The 19852-nt window shown below is 39.1% G+C and overlaps 1 protein-coding gene across 1 annotated transcript in view; it reads right to left on the bottom strand.

Moving 5' to 3' along the window:
* LOC145112643 (uncharacterized) overlaps positions 1-19852 on the bottom strand; it is an 81441-nt gene that overhangs the window by 6937 nt on the left and 54652 nt on the right. Inside the window, exons 2-5 of the mRNA XM_079048783.1 lie at positions 9097-9253; positions 8947-8962; positions 8817-8869; positions 8599-8729 (exon numbers count right to left, since the gene is read on the bottom strand). Coding sequence (XP_078904909.1) covers positions 8599-8729; positions 8817-8869; positions 8947-8962; positions 9097-9253 — 357 coding nt within the window. The remainder of the gene's footprint in view (positions 1-8598; positions 8730-8816; positions 8870-8946; positions 8963-9096; positions 9254-19852) is intronic.

The following is a 19852-nucleotide window of genomic DNA, read 5'->3' as shown; positions in this document are numbered from 1 at the left end:
AAGTTTAAGTATAATTCTGAAACATTGGAAAGTTTCGATGTATGGCAGAACGAATGAGAAGAATCAAATTAGGCAGAAAGATAAAAGTTTCTCAAATCTGAAAAGATGGGAGACTACTTTCGTATCATGTTTTGTGATCATCTTAATGATTTAGAAATCATATCACAATTAGTCCTCTAAGGAAATCTTAGTGCATTCTTATGGCTAAGAAGAGGAGTCATGAATTGTTGAAATGGTTAAATCAAGAAGATGAGTCATACTTCGTTTCAAAAACAAGTCTTAGAGTCATAATCCAAGACTGCAAGTTGAGTGACATATCTTAAATAAAGGTTTAAAACACTTGTCAAATGTAAGAGTAAAAGTGTCCTACTCTTATATATTTGAAATTGGTAAGTTGTGATGTTTTGGATAAAACAAAGACCAACTAAGGCCAATTGTGTGAAGTGTTTGTCTTGATAAGGAACCGCACTATCTCTTGAATATTTGGCAAGATAGTTTTATATGTCAAGAGGTTAGTGGGAGTCTAAAAGATCCTGAAAGTATTTCAAGATCTAATCAAGAGTAAAAACCTGTAGTTTCTCACTAGCTCACGAGTTGAGGTTTATAACCTATCATGTTGCATATTCCTATTTCTGTGCCCATTCCAGTAAAGATGGCTATACATTTAAGTTCTACATGTTCTCAATTGTTTGCATAACTACTTGGAAGCAATGGCAGGCCATGTACTGCCAGGTGGCAAGAAGTTAAGATTGCACAAGTTCAATCCATATGAGTTTGGATTTGTCACTAACCTAGTCTTGTGATTATGGTTTTGACAAATTCACGTGGATAAGAACACATACACCATAAAATCTAAGGGTCATAAGGTTTCTCTCCGATTCATGGAAGTGATGGTGAGGAAACATTTTCACCAAGTAGATTTTAAGTAAGATAGCAAGTGTGATATTTGCATTCTCAAAGTCGTTAGTGGAGCATGTGTGGTTAACCGGCACACTAACATGGACTTGTGAGGAATGGCAAAGGTTTGAACAATTGAGACTATGATTATGGCATCCCTTTTCATAGTTCTGAAATTGTTTAGACACACCTGTAAGCTATCTAAGATAAAGTGTATGATTTTGATAAAGTTTTTTATCAATGCATCTCGTATCAGAAATCTGAACTTTGGTAAGAAAGTCAATAAAGTATTGGTTTCAAGAAGTCCAGCTAATTTCTGGATACATGTCAAAGCTAGTGGGAGCATAAGTGTTATGCTAATAATCATCATGTTAGTGGGAGCATGATAATTATGATAAGGATTGCAAGTTAGCAATGTTAATTATAGAAAACAAAAGTTTCAATTCGTGAAGTTGCAGGGGTTGGAAAAGTTGTTTTGCTATAATTAAGGGAGAGGAAATTGTACTTCATTTCAATTATAAAAGCTTAGATTGAGGTTTTAATCATCTTTAGTCAAGGATATATATATATATATATATATATATATATATATATATATATATATATATATATGAATTTCATGTTGGAATGGCTCAACATAAGGTAATTCTATATATGGGTCCATTATTTGCGTCCTAAATTTCGATTATGATTACGGCATCCCTTTTCATAATCTGAATTATGAGAACTTGGCAAATAGACATAGAAATATTATAGAAAAAAGACTTGTCTAGTATCATGTCTTTATGTGAGACATCATGAATCGTATCCCATATGCTTCAGATATAGGATCGATTGCATGTGCTATAATATTCATCCTTTCTAAATTTTCCAAATCCTCTGGGCATTAAGGGGGAAAATCTAGAATTTGATATGACTAAAATGACTAAGCAATTGTCGAGGACAATCTACGGTTTATCAAAGATTGGTTGCTCGGGGACAGTTGGAAGTATAGTGTTAAATTTTGGAAGGACCTTATTGAGTTATTCTGAAAAGAGGCAACTCTTGTTCAGAAGTGACAGTCAAAATGGGAATATGGAAATGTTTTCATAGGTGGAAGTTATTCAATTTGTGTAAGGTTAGAAAAACTTAATGCAAGAAGGATGTTTCCATGGAGTTGATCTCCATTGGAATACTCTGTAATGTATGTTGACAAGTCTTTGTGACTTTGTGCATAAAGATTACAAGAGGATCATGCATATAAGTTTAAAATCTAACAGATTTCGGTAAATGATAGGAATTTGGAATTCTTACATTTTCGATAAGGATTTAGGAGTGTGAAAAGAGAATCATTGAAATTATGTTCAATCGATCTAGTTCACAAAGTAAAGATCATAGACAAACCTAGTATGCATACTTGGTGTATGGCATGACTAGTGTTTAGAAAAACATAGTGTACATGCTTGGAGCATGGGACACCTAGTGTTTTTTAATTCAAGTATAAAGTTGATAAAACCGAAACAATGAATAATGATTAATCGGTATGGTGATAAATAAAAGGTGTTCTATTTATATTCATAGGTTTTGATACCATACTGGATTCAATTATTCTTGTGTTTCATTTTGCATGTTTTGACTTCCAGAATAAACTAGGTCATTTTTCCCGAATGACTAAGTTATTCAAACCATCCACAGTCGGTCATATGTTGGAAGTAGATATGAATCAAGTCTGTCATGAGTTGGCTTGTAGAGGTCTAAGATGTTGGACAAAGCGGTGCTACAACACTCATGAGTGCTCATAAGTTCTGAGTATTGGATTCAACCCGCGCTCATTTGAATCACTTCATGGATTTTATCACGAGTGATCATGAGACGATAATATCTTATATTCTTCAAACCTAGAGATATGAGTTGTTACTATGAGTTGGTTGTACATTGATTGCGCCAAACCGCATTGGTAACTCGATGTTATAAAACGTGCCTTTGTGTATGATTCAACAAGTAGTAGAACAAGCCATATGAGTCGAAGTTTATCCATTCCTTTTACCTTCGGGATAAAAGCGATATATGTGGGCCCCTCGATGATTTAGTGATGACAAACGTAAGTGCTCGGCCGGTCCTGGACTGATTTGATTTGTTCAATTAGTCAGTCATCATAAATCGGAAATCGGGAAACAACAAATGGACAGAGAGAATGATTATAATCCATGTCTCAGTCCATATGATATCTAGAATGGAGGAATAAATGATCCCTTATCTAATGGACAAGTCATTGACAAAGGTCAGAGTTCATCTACAAGGTCAGAGTTCGACAGCGGCTTTTGAGAGCTACGATTGCCAGTTGGTTCTTGAAGTCATACGCAATAATAGTTTTAGACTTATCCAAGTGGGAGACTGTTGGATTAGTGTCTAAGTCCATAACTATAATTGGTATGTACTTAACCCGACTTGGCATGGTCCATTTGGGTTGCATGGCATCATGCATTTGGGTAGACTAAAATGAAAGAAATAACACTTAAGGATTATTAATATATTATAAGTTCTAATATATTAATAAGATTATTTAATTAGTATTGATCAAGAATTAATCTAGAATTAATTAAGTGATCAAAAGAAGACTAATTAAATATATGGGTTGATTGTGTAAATCATCCATACTTGTATAGTGGGTTAAGACTCCATGGATTATCAAGTTGGGCTAAAACCCATAGGATGCTCCATGGGTGTTCCATGGTGTATTTGAACCCATGGATCGAAGGCAATGGAAAGCCATGACAATTAGGGTTTACCTTAATTGTGACACTATATAAAGATCATATTCTTGGGAAAAATCGGCCAACACAACACAAGTGTGTGAAGGAAAGGGCAAGCCGATCTCATGAAGTATCATTTCTCTCTAAGTCTTTCAAGTTCATATGATCTTGTGTGAACCATTTGAGGTGTCACACTTGGGGCACTAGGCTCTCGAGCATCATGGAGTCATTCTACATCAAAGAGGTATGTATTCTAACTTGTTATATTTCATGTGAATCAAAGTTTTGTATGCTAGTTAGTATAATACATTGGATATTCATATTTGCATGTATAATAGAGAAAACATAAATCCAAGGTATTTAGGGTTGCATGTACACTTAGGAGTGTTAGAATGCTCAAAACCCAACACGAGTATCTCACAGTGGGGAGCGTCGATCCTTTTTGTCAAGAAAAAAGGATGGTTCACACCGGATGAGAATCGATTACCGGGAGTTGAACAAGCTGACGGTCAAGAACCGTTACCCACTACCAAGGATCGACGATTTGTTTGATTAGTTGCAGGGGGCTTATGTTTTCCAAGATTGATTTGAGATCTGTGTATCATCAGATGAGATTTTTCGAGGGGGATATTCTGAAGACGGCCTTTAGGACTCGCTATGGGCATTACGAGTTTGTGGTGATGCCTTTCGGGCTCACCAATGCACCGGCAACGTTCATGGACCTCATGAACCGGGTGTTCAGGCCTATGTTGGATCATTCGATAATCGTGTTCATCGATGACATTTTGGTGTAATCGAGGTCTAGGTAACAGCACGAGGAGCATCTTCGTGAGATTCTTGGAGTATTGAGGATGGAGATGCTTTATGCCAAATTCTCCAAGTGTGATTTCTGGTTACGAGAGGTCCAGTTCTTGGGACACCTCGTTAATCAGAATGGGATTTTGGTCGACCCGGCCAAGATTGAGGCAGTTATGCGATGGGAGGTGCCGAGATCCCCATCCGAGATCAGGAGTTTTCTGGGTCTGGCGGGTTACTATCGAAGGTTTATCAAAGATTTCTCCAATATTTCCGTTACTCTCACCAGATTGACCAGGAAGGGTGTTACTTTTGTCTGGGGGCCCGAGCAGCAGGCTTCATTCGAGACTCTTCACCAGAGGTTGTACGAAGCTCTAGTGTTAGCCCTTCCGTAGGGACTGGAGGACTTCGTAGTTTATTATGATGCATCTATATCGGGGATGGGTGTCGTGTTGATGCAGAGTGGACACGTGATAGCATATGCGTCGAGGCAGTTAAAGCCTCACGAGACAAGGTATCCCACCCATGATTTGGAGTTGGGGGCAATGGTTTTCGCCCTCAAGATTTGGCGCCATTATCTTTATGGTGTCTGATGTACCATATACACGGACCATAAGAGCCTAAAGTACCTTATGGATCAGCCCAACTTGAATATGAGACAGAGGAGGTGGTTGGATGTAGTGAAAGACTATGACTGTGAGATTTTATATCACCCTAGCAAGGCTAATGTGGTAGCCAATGCCCTGAGTCATAGAGCAAAGAGTGCTCCGATCCGTGATGTGTGTATGAGGATGATGGTGATGACTGTAGTCTTAGATACCATCCGAGAGGCCCAAGTGGTGGCCATGAGACCAGAGAACCGTAAGAGAGAGCGGGTGATCGGGCAGATTTCTAAGTTTGAGACTGATAGTCGGGGCTTATGACATTCCGTGGACAGATATGGGTGCCATATACGGGTGGAGCTCGATGTATTTTGATGGAGGAGGCCCATAGGTCGAGATTCTCGATCCATCCGGGGGCTAACAAGATGTATTTGGACTTGAAAAGGGATTATTAGTGGCCCTGTATGAAGAGAGATGTGGCATGGGTAGTCGAGTGACGCTTGACATGTCGTCAGGTCAAGGCAGAGCACCAGCGTCCCCATGGCCAGTTGCAGGCTTTGGAGATTCCCCTGTGGAAGTGGGAACAGATCTCCATGGACTTTATTACCAAGTTACCGAGGATTGTGCAAGGTGTCGATGCGATATGGTTGATTGTAGATCAATTGATGAAGAGTGCTCACTTCCTGGCTATAAGTGAGAGCTCTTCTGCGGAGAAATTAGTCGAGATCTACGTTCGAGAGGTGGTGCCACGACATGGGGTGCCTACATCGATAGTGTCAGATAAGGATGTGCGTTTTACTTCCAGGTACTGGAAGAATTTTCATGAGGAGTTTGGTACCCGATTGCATTTCAGCACCGCTTACCACCCACAGACAGACGGACAGAGCGAGCGGATGATTCAGACACTCGAGGACATGCTACGCGCATGTGTTATGGACTTCGGTGGAAGTTGGGACACTTACTTTCCCTTGGATGAGTTTTCATACAACAACAGTCATCACTCTAGTATCGGTATGCCTCCCTTTGAGCTTTTATACGGGTGGAGGTCCTGGACTCCCATTTGTTAAGGAGAGTTAGGGCAGAGAGTGATGGGGAGCACTGAGATAGTGCTCAAGATGACGGAGCAGATCTAGCAGGTCAGACAGAGATTACTGACGGCCCAGAGTCATCAGAAGAGTTACGCAGACCGGTGATGCTCAGAGCTAGAGTTCCAGGTCGGAGATTTTGTCCTCCTGAAAGTATCCCAATGGAAAGGGGAGATCCGATTAAGGAAGCGGGGTAAGCTAGGCCCGAGATACATCAGTCCTTTTAGAGTGATCGCTCGAGTGGGTAAGGTAGCCTATCGGTTAGAGCTGCCTCCAGAGTTGAGCCAGATTCATAACACCTTCCATGTGTCCCAATTACGGAAGTGTGTAGCCGACGAGACGGCAGTGGTCCCTTTAGAGGACATTCAAGTTGATGATCGTCTGAACTACATTGAGAAGCCAGTTGTGATTTTAGATAAGAAGGTGAAGGTCTTGAGGAATAAAGATGTGCCTTTGGTTCAGGTTTAGTGGCAGCATCGGAAGGGATCTTAGTGGACCTGGGAGCCGAATTCCGAGATGTGAGAGCAGTACCCATAGTTATTTCCGAAGGATGGCTTCGAGGGCGAAGTCTGATTCTAGTGGGGGAGAATTGTAACATCCCGACTCCCAGGTATAATATTTAAATAAATTATATGCATTTTGTCAGGGAAACTCGACGAGTTGGAGGCCCCAACTCGCCGAGTAGAGATTGAGATGGCCGCGTAATTTTTAGAGTCTAGTCGGCGAGTTGGAGGACCCCAACTCGACGAGTAGGAGCTGAGTGTGAAAACCCTAATTTTTAGTGTTTGTGCCCTATCTAAAGGACCTTAAGCCTTTCATTCTGCCTCCATTATCACCTTTACACACCGATAGAAACCCTAATCGAGTTGTTACCATCTGTGTGTGTGTGTGAGAGAGAGAGAGAGAGAGATGCTAAGATTGTATGTTTTAGTGCATTGTTGGAAGGAGATAGAGGAGCAAAAGGCTTGGAACGAGAAGGAGCCCTTCACTAGTTACTATTTGGAAATAGTAGTGCAGTCTTGGAAGGAGATAGAGGAGCAAAAGGCATGGATCCAATGTTCTTTCAGTGCTAGCTACTATTTGGAGGTAAAAAGCTATCACCTTGATCATTGTTTGGTTAGATCTCTTCACTAGGGAGTTTGTGGTGATTTCCATCTTCTCTTTGAATCCTTAAGCTGTTTGAGCATGCCATGAAGTTGAGACTTCAAATCTGGACAGTATGAGCTCCTTTGGGCCTAAAGATTCAAGCTTCATCAAGGTATTGGCCAACTTTAATGCATTAAACCCTCTATAAAGCTTTGTTTTGGCATTTTGAGCCCTAGATGCCATGTATGGACGTAAAGCTTGCAACTTTACATGATAATTCAACCTTAGAAGGCTAGATCTAGAGTATGGGGCCTTAGTTCTGCTTAAAAACCTCTGAATGAGTAAATCAACTGAAGAGACTCGACGAGTTGATGAGCTAACTCGACGAGTCGGTTAGGGTTTTTCTCCGATAGTCTCGACGCGTTACGAACTCAGCGAGTTGATAAGACAACTCGGCGAGTTAAAATGAATTTTTCCCGATTTCTCGGAAGAACCGAAGGAACTCGACGAGTTGCATAGATACACTCGACGATTTGGGTCAACATGGACTGTTGACTCGAGTGTAGACTTCTGTTGACTTTTAGGGTTTGGTCAGGTCATGGATTATGGAGACCATGGAGGGGTAAAATGGTCTTTCATCCTTTCGGAGAGTTAGAAAAGGGGTTAGCTTAGAGTCTTTGGATTTGTTGTTATAAAGTGTTAATTAGAGATGATTATGATATGTAGGCGGAGTCTAGACCGATCGTTGAGTACGAGACCTACTTGCTTACGTACGAGGTGAGTCTTCTCACTATACTTACTTGAGTATTAATACTGTGTGACTGGAGGGTCTTATATGCTTACACTGAGTTATTTGATATCCGACATTTGTCATTGTGATATATGTTGTATATTATTTTGTTCCTTATTGAGTTAGGATCGGAGGGTCCAACCAGAGTTGTGAGACGGGAGGGTCTTCACTAAGACACATTGAACGGAGGGTCCTTATCGAGATATAGCCATGAGAGGCTAATTATTTGTGTGTGGTATTTTGGGGAACTCACTAAGCTTTGTGCTTACAATGTTGTGTGAAATGTGTTTCAGGTACCTCTCAGGATCGCGGGAAGGCATCGGCTTGATTGTACACACCAGCTAGAGATTATGTTTTGTGGATTATGGGATATTATCGAACATTTTGTTGTCTTGTGTTTTGAACAACTTATACATTTTTTGTTTTGAGAAATATAAGATTGTGTTTTATATGATTTTAAAAATGAAAATTTTATTTGAAAAATTAGAGTGTTACATTTTATTAACAAAATATAAATTAATAATTTTTATAATTTATACATCAAAATAATAATAATAATAATAATAATAATAATAATAATAATAATAATAATAATGAATGTTTAAAAAAACTCGTATGTGACAGTTCCACCAGAGGTTGCAGACTGTTGAAGTGTAACATTAGATAAGGCTCCATTAGATGATAGAATGCACACAGCTTGAGTGATACTCTGAGAAAACCACATGAATTTTCCCAACACATCCTGTAATTATATAAAAAATTATGAATTTTAGTAAATAAAAAATTATGGATAAAGCTTTTCAGAAACACAAAAGGATCATGATTGCACCTCTCCAGCTTTAACATCAAGGATATGCGTCATGAACCCCACTCCTCGTGAACCTGAAAATGGTTTTTACCATGTAAGTTAATCTTAAGAGATGAAATGGCCAAATTATCCTCAACATGAAAACGGTTACATACTTGCGTATTAATCTAAAAGATAACCCGATCCTGTAAAAGCTTATGCTTGAATGAAATGTGGAAAAAAATTAAGAAATTTCATGTTGTATGTTTTTAAATGATGCATACGGATTATGATATAACAAATTGAATAAAGATAAACTTACCAGCTTCATGGTCTTTCTTAAAGCAGCTTCCATAGTCAATACGGTCCCCACTGGACTAGGTACGTCTATGGCTTCTGCAATTTCTTCAGAGGATGCAACTTCAATCCATCTTTTAACAATAGCAACATTCCATGTTGTCACACATAAATGCAGAGGCCTATTGAATCATACAATTAATCAATTAGGGACATATGAATGTTGGTATACCTCAAAATTGATTGAAATTAGCTTCTAGAAACATAAGGAAAGAGATTAGAAGGTCGCATACGAAGAGTATAAAGCATACAAAGAGTATAAAGAAAAGAATAATTTGATTTATTACCGATGAGATCTTTGAGGAGGTGAACTGTGAAGAAAGATATGGGGGCTAGGTTTGCTTTACGATTCTAGGGTTTGATGAATTATGTTAATCGAACGATTTATTGGTTGAAATCGGGTCTAGGGCTTGTAAGTGCAACAAAAAATCACGATAAACCTTCATCGACTGCGAGGTCAGTGATGGAAGAGAGATTGTATATGGAAGAGAAAGTGGAGATGGAAGTGAACAAGAGATGGAGATGGAACCAACCCTAAATCTCCATGGTGGGGTTTTCAAGTTTTCTAATTTTTTGGGAATTCCTTTTCCCGCTGCTATAGCTATTAAAGATGGAGAGAAGGTAGAGTTGAATACCGCAACTACGAAAGATGAAGATGTGCGCGTTTCATTAAAAAAAAATATAAAACGACATGATTTCACAACACACTTTTATGATAGGTACCCTCAGTGTTTTTTTTTGTGACACTAATTTTAACGCAAGCAAAAATGTGCGTCCTAAATCCTTCAAATTTTGGGAGAGCTGGCATTATTTTTAGGGCACACACTTTTGCGTACCATAAAACAACATGTTTCATGGTTCGCATGTCATTAAAGGGTGTTTTTCTAGTAGTGACCTTTGATTGTTATTGAAGAATAACAAGAAACCCTTGTGTTGTAGAAGCTTAGAGAGCAAGCACCACAAATGTTGTGTCTCTAGTAGATCACACCCAATACTAGCAAGAGGATGAGAGAGGAGAGAGGAGAAGGGAGCATGAGAATTTTGGCTATCACTATAGGGTTTCAGGTGGCCGAAATTCCTAAGGGTTAGAGACCTATTTATAGTGCAGCTAGGATGCCATGGATAAGCCGAATCTGAATATAATATTAATATTTCAAATTGGTAATTATCTAGCTCCTTATTTATCCACATAGGATAATCAATAAACCCTAGATTATCCATATGAAAACCATCCACCTCCTTCTCCAGGAAGTTTCTGGAACCTCTATCTCAACTATTGAACAATTGTACTTTAGCCCTTACACTTTTAATTAATTCTTTTAATCCCAAAATTAATTCCAATTAATTTCTTCTTAAATATTAATTAAATATTGCTATTTCTAATTAATATATTATTCTCATAATATATTAAAAAATTATGTTTTCAGTTTATTAATCAAATAATAAATTCAACCATTCTCTCCAAAAGTCATCCTGTCTAGTTGCTAGTTCTGAGGGCAATCCAAAAGGACTGCGCTAATATCAATTCAAGTATATACCAATTATAGTTATGGGCTTAGACACCTAATTCAATAGCCTCCTACTTGGATAAGTCTAATAACGGTAGTTGCCAGTATAACTTCTAAATGGATTAGCAAATTGTAGCTCTCAAAAGCTGTTGTCGAACTCTGACCTAGTCAGTTACATGTCCTAAGATAAGTGATCATATAATCCTACGTTCTACAAGATATCATGTGAACATGAGACATGGAACAGAATCAATTTCATTGTTCAATACTTTTTTTCCTGATTTCTGATTTGTAATGACAAATAACTACTAATCAAACACATCAATTTAGTCCTGGCCGGGCCCAACACTATAAGTCAACATCAAATCATCGAGGGGCCCAAGATATCGCTATTTCCCATTAAGGAAAAAAGGAACAGATAAGCTTTGACTTATATGCTTGTAGTATTTACTCACCAAATCATGCACAAAAATACATTTTATAACATCAAGTTACTGATGCGTTTACATATCATCAATGCACAATTGATTTGTAAACACCGACTTATATATCTCCGTTTAATGATTATAAGATATTATCGTCTCATAGTTACACATGATAAATTCCCTGAAGTAATTCTCTGAGCGTCGGTTAATCCAATACTTAAAATCACTATTTTTAAGTACTCATGAATGTTGTAGCAAACCATTGTTATGTCTAAGCCAGTAGACAATCTACAACCCAATTCATGACAGCCTTAATTCACTACTTACTTCCAAAAGTAAGATCGACTATGGATGTTTGAATAATAGAATTATTCGGGAAGTAAAACATGCAAAATGAAACATAGTAATAAACAATTGACAAAAGATAGTAAACAATACTAATAAATAATTCTCCATTATTTAATCATCAATAGTCAATTACATTTACTTTGTTACAAGTTTTTATCTAACTATCTAACTACTAAAACTAATATCATCCTTCAGACCAATGCCCCTGGCATGTTGAATGTGCTTAATCCTACTTAGACCCTTTGTAAGGGGATCTGCAGGATTCTCTTCCGATGATACCTTCTTCACGACGAGGTGTCCTTCTTCTACTCTATGTCTGATGAAATGGTATTTTCTATCGGTATGTCTTGATCTGCCATGATCTCTTGGTTTCTTTGTCAAGGAAACTGCTCCTTCATTATCACAGAAAATCTCCATTGGCTCCTTTATGGCTGGCATAACTCCAAGGTCTTCGATGAAGTTTTTCAACCATATAGCCTCCTTCGATGCTTCGCTTGCTGCTATGTACTGTAATTCACATGTAGAATCAGACATCGTCTCCTGTTTGGAACTTTTCCAAGTTACCGTTCCTCCATTTAAGGTAAATACCCAGCCACTTTGAGAACGGAAGTTGTCTATGTCTGTCTGAAAGCTAGCGTCACTATACCCAGTTACTTTCAAGTTATCACTGCCACCAAGCACCATGACCCAGTTCTTAGTTCTTCGCAGATACTTGAGAATATTTTTGACCGTTATCTAATGAGCTCTACCCGGATTTCCCTAATACCGACTAACCATGCTTAAACCAAATGCCACGTTAGGGTGAGTGCATGTCATAGCATACATGATCGATCCAACGGTGGAATCATATGGAACTTGACTAATTACTACTATCTCTGCATTTGTACTCGGACTCTGAATCTTACTCAGTTTGGTATTACTCTGGATAGGCAGTTCTCCGTTCATTGAATTTTCCATGCTAAAACATTTTAACACCTTATCCAAATACGTACTCTGACTAAGTCCAATTAGTCTCTTTCTCCTGTCTCTCAAAATCCTTATCCCTAGAAAATATGAAGCCTCTCCCAGATCCTTCATAGCGGAACACTTTCCAAGCCAAGACTTAACCTCTTGCAAAGTTGGAATGTCATTTCCTAAAAGAAGTATGTCATCAACATACAATACCAGGAAGGGTACTATACTCCCACTAGCTTTGACAAATACACAAGATACATCTTGTAACACCGTAAATTTTCAAACAAAATTTTCAATTTAAAATGACATGATTCTCATAACACATTTCACAAAAATCCCATTTATTTAATTTACAAAACGCAACTCCGTAATTGTTTGATTAATAATCCAGTATCCTCAAAACATAACTCTTACTCTGGTGTGTACAATCGAATTGATGCCCTCTCGCGATCCTGAGAAGAACCTGAAACACATATCACAAAACACGGTAAGCACGAAGCTTAGTGAGTTCCCCAAAATACCAGACACAGCTCATTAGCCACTCGAGGCTATAACTCAATAAGACCCTCCGGCCAATGTGTCTCAGTGGGACCCTCGAGTCCCACAACTCGGGTGGACCCTCTGGTCCGAACTCAGTAAGCTCAAAATAATACACAGCATAAATAACATAGACATAATGCAGGATATCACGGTACTCAATATAAACACATAAGACCCTTCGGTCACACATAGATACCACTCATGGTAAAGTATAGTAAGAAGACTCACCTTGTAAGCAAGCTAGCAAAACCTCGTACACAAATCTCGAACTAGCCTCCGCCTATCATATAGGATAAATATCTCTAATTAATACTCTATTCTCGACTCTAAATAAACCAAGGGTTATTCTCTCTCTCTCTAACTCTTGGAATGGGTAAAAGACCATTTTACCCCTCTATGGCTCTCCATTACTCATGTTAACCAAACCCTAAAGTCAACAGAAGTCAAACTCGAGTCAACAGTCCATGTTTGACCTAACTCGCCGAGTGCACCCATGTAACTCGTCGAGTCCACTCTTTTCCTCAGAAGTCTCGTAAAGGTCCAACTCAACTCACGGAGTTGACCCGTCAACTCGCGGAGTTAACGCATGTTCAATCTCATCACGAAAACCCTAGCCGACTCATCGAGTCATCTCATTGACTCATCGAGTCCATTCAGTCTGTATTCTCATTCATACGTTTTAAGGCAGATCTATCACTCCAAACTCTAGATCTAGTCCCCCAAGGCTCGAATGTCACGTAAAGCTTCGATCTTTATGTTCATGCATGGCGTATTTGCTCCATAATGCCAATACAAGCTCCAAAAAGGGTTTTTCACACAAAAGCTCTACTATGCCTGAATAAAGCAGGGACTTTTGGACTCTAGGGACCTCTCAAGGTCCAGATCTGATGTCCAAATCACTATATGAACTCAATACACTCAAAGTACCAATATTAGATGGAAAAAGCCCTAAACTCCAAATAATATGAGATCTACCCAATAAAATGAGAAAGGTGTGGACTTTTTACCTTTCACAGAAGCTCCAGGATGAAATAGCCATGAATCTAACAGCCTCTTCTCGTCCCTTGGCTTGGAATCCTTCCTTTCTCTTCAAAAGATGCACCAAAGACTCAAAGTTAGCTAAAATACTCTCTCTCAGCTCAATGGCCGATTAGGGTTTTCTCTCAGTGAAGTTGGGCAGCTGGTGAGCCGCAAATGAGGCTATAATTGTCCTTAAATAGGCCCCAAACCCGGGGATATAGGTTTTCATCACTCAGCGTCTACTCGGCGAGTCGACTCTCTGACTCGTCAAGTAGGTTACTAATCCCACGTGGCCAAACACGACTCTACTCGACGAGTTTTAGCACCAACTCGCCGAGTTACTCAATAAACCCAAAAAATCAATATATAAATAATATGCCTGGGGGTCCGGAGGTTACAATTCTCCCCCACTAGAATCAAACTTCGCCCTCGATGTCATGCTCTGGAAATAACTTTGAGTACTGCTCGCGCACCTTGGACTGCGGCTCCCATGTCCACTCGGATCCCTTCCGATGCTGCCACTGGACCTGAACCAGGACACCTATTTCCGTTGCAAGATCGCATTCAGCCTCACAAAAATAATCCAGGCTATCATCAGTCTGAATATTCTCCAATGGCACCACTTCTATCTCATGTCATACAAAAATCTCTTTCCCCAAGGCACCCGAACCCAATACAGGAACTCCCTATGCCGAAAAAGGATAACTCCCTCCGCTGAAGCGGTTCCAGTTCTGACTTTTCAGAACCTGAAAACTCTAGTAGTCTAATTCCCTGCACGATTGCCCATGCAAGATATCATCATGTCATTCACTCATCGAATGACTGATCTCAAATTATACTTCCAGCTCTAATTATCTTGATGCGACTGATGAAATCAGATCATTAACCATAACAACTGCCGAACACTAATACATGACATATCAGTCGATCCAGATCGTACTCCAAAGGAACGAAAAGGTTCACATCTCACCAGAGACCCATCAATTGCACTACTATCAGAACCCATCTGAACAAAATGAACCTCGGTATTATGTTCTCATACACAAGGAATGATCGTGCCCCCTCAGAAGTATCCTCGGACCTCTATGAGCATAAGCCCCAACTCCCTCTCACATATCCCTTTCAACACTGAACACCAGGTCAGCTCCCGACCCGTCGGTTGGACCTCCAAGGGATACTCATTGCTCGTTCAACCAGTCATTCTTTATAACTCCCTTTCATACTAACCATCTCAGCCCTTCATGTGATACGCGAAGTCACGAATTCGCCTTACCTCAAGCGAACACTACACTCCCCTCCTGGAGTCGCCTCTCTTACGACCTCTGTCGTCTACTACTTACTAATTCCATGTGTCTCGCGGTCCATTCCTAAACCAACGAACTAGACTACTCAAGTATAAAAAATCAGATGGAAACACATCCCTCTCAGAATGAGATCCACCCGAAATCTCAAACTGCTCGTCCTCCATACAGATAAAACCAACTCACCCACCAGATTTTGGTCCGAAACAGAATTGGAACCACTCGTCCCAATCTAGCACTCAACTCATGATCCTTGTTCCACGATTATACGCATGCACCTCGATCCGTCCGATTCGCGACAAGCTCTCTAATTCTCAAAACACAATGGTTTTCGACCACTGCCGAGACCCCAGTCTCGCCTTTGGTTCGGTCACCAGGTTCTCACAGACTCCCCTGGTAAGGCTACCCATGCCTAAGAGTCGCTCTGCGTCATACCCTGACTAATAAGGTTGCGGCTCCCCGCAGTTATACAACACTTTCTCTCACTAACTAACACGTTCTACGGCTCCCCGTAGTCCTATGGCTCTCTTTCATTGCCTTGCGAATGCTACGCTCCCCGTAGTCTTGCGATATTCTCTCTTTCTCTCTCGCTAGCTCACGAATGTTTCGACTCCCCGTAGTCTCACTATACTCTCTCTGACTCACGTATGCTACGGCTCCCCACAGTCACTTGATACTCTTTCTCTGACTCACGTATGCCATGAATCTCCGCAGTCACACGATACCCTTTCTCTGAATCACGTATGCTGCAGCTCTCCGCAGTCACATGATACCCTTTCTCTGACTCACGTATGATGCGGCTCTCCGCAGTCACACAGTACCCTTTCTCTGACTCACGTATGCTACGGATCTCTGTAGCCACACAATATTCTTTCTCCTACTGACTCATGGATGCTACGGCTCCCCGTAGTCTTACAACACTCTCTCACTAACTGACTCGCCATGGGCTCACTCCATGGTTTTCCCTGATAATCCTAAGTGATTACCCCACTCGGATCCACTCGCTCTTTTATCACCTCATAATATCATCATCAAGTCATCACTACACTGAGTTCACCAACTCATGCTCCACAACCCAACATAGATAAGTTCACACACCCACTCAGCTTATGCACCACCACTCCTGATGTAAATTCTCGTAAGCAAGGCACTTTTCTCAACACAGGTACACCCTTAGACAGTCTCGCTCTGGCGACAATTAGCTGATGGGTTCCCACTGGAACAATAGTCACTCGGTACTCCACTTGCAAACTCAAATCTCAAAATAATCCAAAAATTTAGGGCGTCATACTCAGCTACCCCTATACACCATCACAAAATCTCACGATATCTTGTCTCATACACTGATCTTCCACTAACGGCATCATACTCGGATACCACAATATTGTTGGGTTTTGAGCATTCTAACACTTCCTAAGTGTACATGCAACCCTAATAAACCTTGGATCTATGTTTGTCTAAAATACATGCAAAATTTGTTTTCCAAGGTTTATAACTTATCTAGCATGGCATGGGGAACTTTTAAACATAAAAGAACTAGATCAATTACATACCTTTGATTGTGAATTGATTCCTTAGGAGTTTGAGAGCCAAGCACCAATAGTGTGAATGCCTCAAATGGAAATCACAAATCACCACAAACTTGGAAAACTTATGAGAGAGTATATCTATGCTCTAGAAATTGGCCACCTTTCTTCACACACACTAGGGTGTCATTTCATGCATCACAAGCTTGTTTATATAGTGCACATGATTAGGGAAAACCCTAATAACCCATGTCTTTTCCTTTCCAAGGATCCATGGGTTAAGAGCTCCATGGATCATCCATGGACTCCCATATAAGCTTAGCCCATTACCATAATGAGTGTTAGCCCACACTATATAAATATAATAGCCCATGTTTAATTAGTCACCATTTGATCACTAAATTAATTCATAATTAATTTAAGACGAATACTAATTAAATAATACAATTTCATATTAATATATTATAACTTATAATATATTAATAAGCCGCAAATATACTCTTCTCAGAATGTTATCCATATAAATAGTTCGGGTGAAGTGCAACCCAAATGGACCATGCCGGGTCGGGTCAAGTATATACCAAATAAGTTATGGACTTAGACACCTTATCCAACAGTCTCCCACTTGGATAAGTCTAATAACTATATTTGCCTATATGACTTCAGGAACCAACCGGCAATCGTAGCTCTCGAAAACTCTGTTGAACTATGAAGCGCCATTTTAGATAAGTGATCATATAATCCTCTGCTCTCATGATATCAGCCGGACAAATACATGGAACAATGTCTTACTTATTGTCCAACAGTTTGTTTCCCGATTTCCGATTTGTTTGACAAAGAACTTAATCGAACACATCAGTTTAGTTCTGACCGGGCCCGTTACATAGGTCAAAACAAAATCATCGAGGGGCCCAGATATCGTTTCTAATCCTCCAAGGACTAGAAGGAACAGATAAACTTCGACTCATATACTTGTTTCTACTAGTTGTTGAATTATACACAAAGGCACGTTTTATAACATCAAGTTACTGATGCGTTTTCGTGCAATCAATGTACAACCAACTCATAGGTAACAACTCATATCTCTAGGTTTGAAGACTTATATGATATTACCATCTCACGATCACTCGAGATAAATTCCATGAAGTGATGCAAGTGAGCGTGGGTTGAATCCAATACTCATAACTTATGAGCACTCATAAGTGTTGTAGCCATGTCCAATATCTTAGACCTCTACAACCAACTCATGACAGTCTTGATTCATATCTACTTCCAACATATGACCGACTGTGGATGGTTTGAATAACTTAATCATTCGGAAAGAATAACCTAGTTATTATGGAAGTCAAAACATGCAAAGTGAAACACAAGAATAATTGAATCCAATATGGTCTCAGCCCTTATGAATATAAATAAAACACATTTTATTCATCACCATATTGATTCCACATTATTCTGTTTCGATTTATCAACTTAACACTTGAATTAAAACAATAGTTGTCCCATGCTCCAAGCATGTACACTATGTTTTCTAAACAATAGTCATGCCATACACCAAGTATGCACACTATGTTTGTCTATGATCTTTACTTTTTGAAGTAGATCAATTGAACATGATTCCAATGATGCTCATTTCACAGTCCCAAATCCTTACCGTAAATGAAAGAATACCAAATTCTTGTCATTTACTGTAATCTGTTAGATTCCAAACTTATATGCATTGATCCTCTTGCAATGACTATGCACAAAAGTTTACAAAACTTGTCAACAGTCATTACAGAGTATTCCAAAGGAGGTCACTTCTATGGAAACGAACTCTCATATTCAAAGTACATTGCTTTGAACATCCTTCTTGCATAAAAGTTTCTAACTTTCTCATAGATTCTTAATATCCAACTCCCAATATGGAAAATTTCCATATTCCCATTTTGATTATCATATCTGAACAAGAGCTACCTCTTTTCAGAATATATCCATATGGTCCTTCCAAAATTTAACACTATACTTCCAACTGTCCCTGAGCAACCAATCTTTGGTGAACCTTAGATTGTCCTCGATAATTGCTTAATCATTTTAGTCTTATCCAATTCTAGACTCTTCCCTTCTTAATGCTCTGAGCATTTGGAAAATTTAGAAAGGATGAATATTATAGCACATGTGACCGATCCTATACCCGAAGCATATGGGACACGATTCACGATGTCTCACATAAAGACCTGATACTAGATCAGTCTTTTGCTACAATATTTTTTTTTATTTGCCATGTTTTCAAAAATCGACTATGAAGAGGGATGCCGTAATCATAATCGAATTTGAGAACGCAATATATATAGAATTTCCTTATGTTGAACCATTCCAACATAAAACTCATATATATGTCCGTGACTAATGATGATTAAAATCTCAATCTAAAATTTTTTAGGAATGAAATGAAGTATAATCTCCTCTCCCTTAATTATAGCAAAACAACCTTTTCCAAGTGAAATTCTTGTTTTCTATAATTAACAATACTCATCATAATTGATTATGCTCCCACTAGCATAATAATTATTTAGCACAACAATTATGCTCCCACTAGCTTTGACATGTACTCAGAAATCGACTTCTAGAAATCAATACTTTGTTGACTTTCATCACCAAAGTTCAGACTTATGATACGAGATGCTTCGAAAAAACTTTATCTAAGCTTCTCAGACTCATACATCTTTCCTTAGATAGCTCACATGTGTGTCTAAACAATTATGAAGAGGGATGCCGTAATCATAATGTTTAGACCTGTTTGCCATTTCTCACAAGTCCATGTTAGTGTGCCGGTTAACCACACACGCTCCACTAACGACTTTGAGAATGCAAACAACACAATTGCTATCTACTTAAAATCTACTTAGTGAAAGCGTTTCCTCACCATCATTTTCATGAATCGGAAAAAAACCTTATGACACTTAGATTTTATGATGTATGTGTTCCTATCCATATGAATTTGTCAAAACCATAATCAAAAGACAAGGTTAGTGACAAACTCAAAACATATGGATTGAACTTGTTCAATCTTGATTTCTTGCCTCTTGGTAGCCCAAGGGCCCACCATTGCTTCCAAGT

This window comes from Lactuca virosa, chromosome 5 (genome assembly GCF_052849685.1).
Source record: "Lactuca virosa cultivar CGN04683 chromosome 5, Lactuca_virosa_CGN04683_v6, whole genome shotgun sequence".
Lineage (NCBI taxonomy): Eukaryota > Viridiplantae > Streptophyta > Magnoliopsida > Asterales > Asteraceae > Lactuca > Lactuca virosa.
The sequence above is the reverse complement of the archived record's forward strand: the minus strand, read 5'-3'. Positions and strand labels throughout refer to the sequence as shown.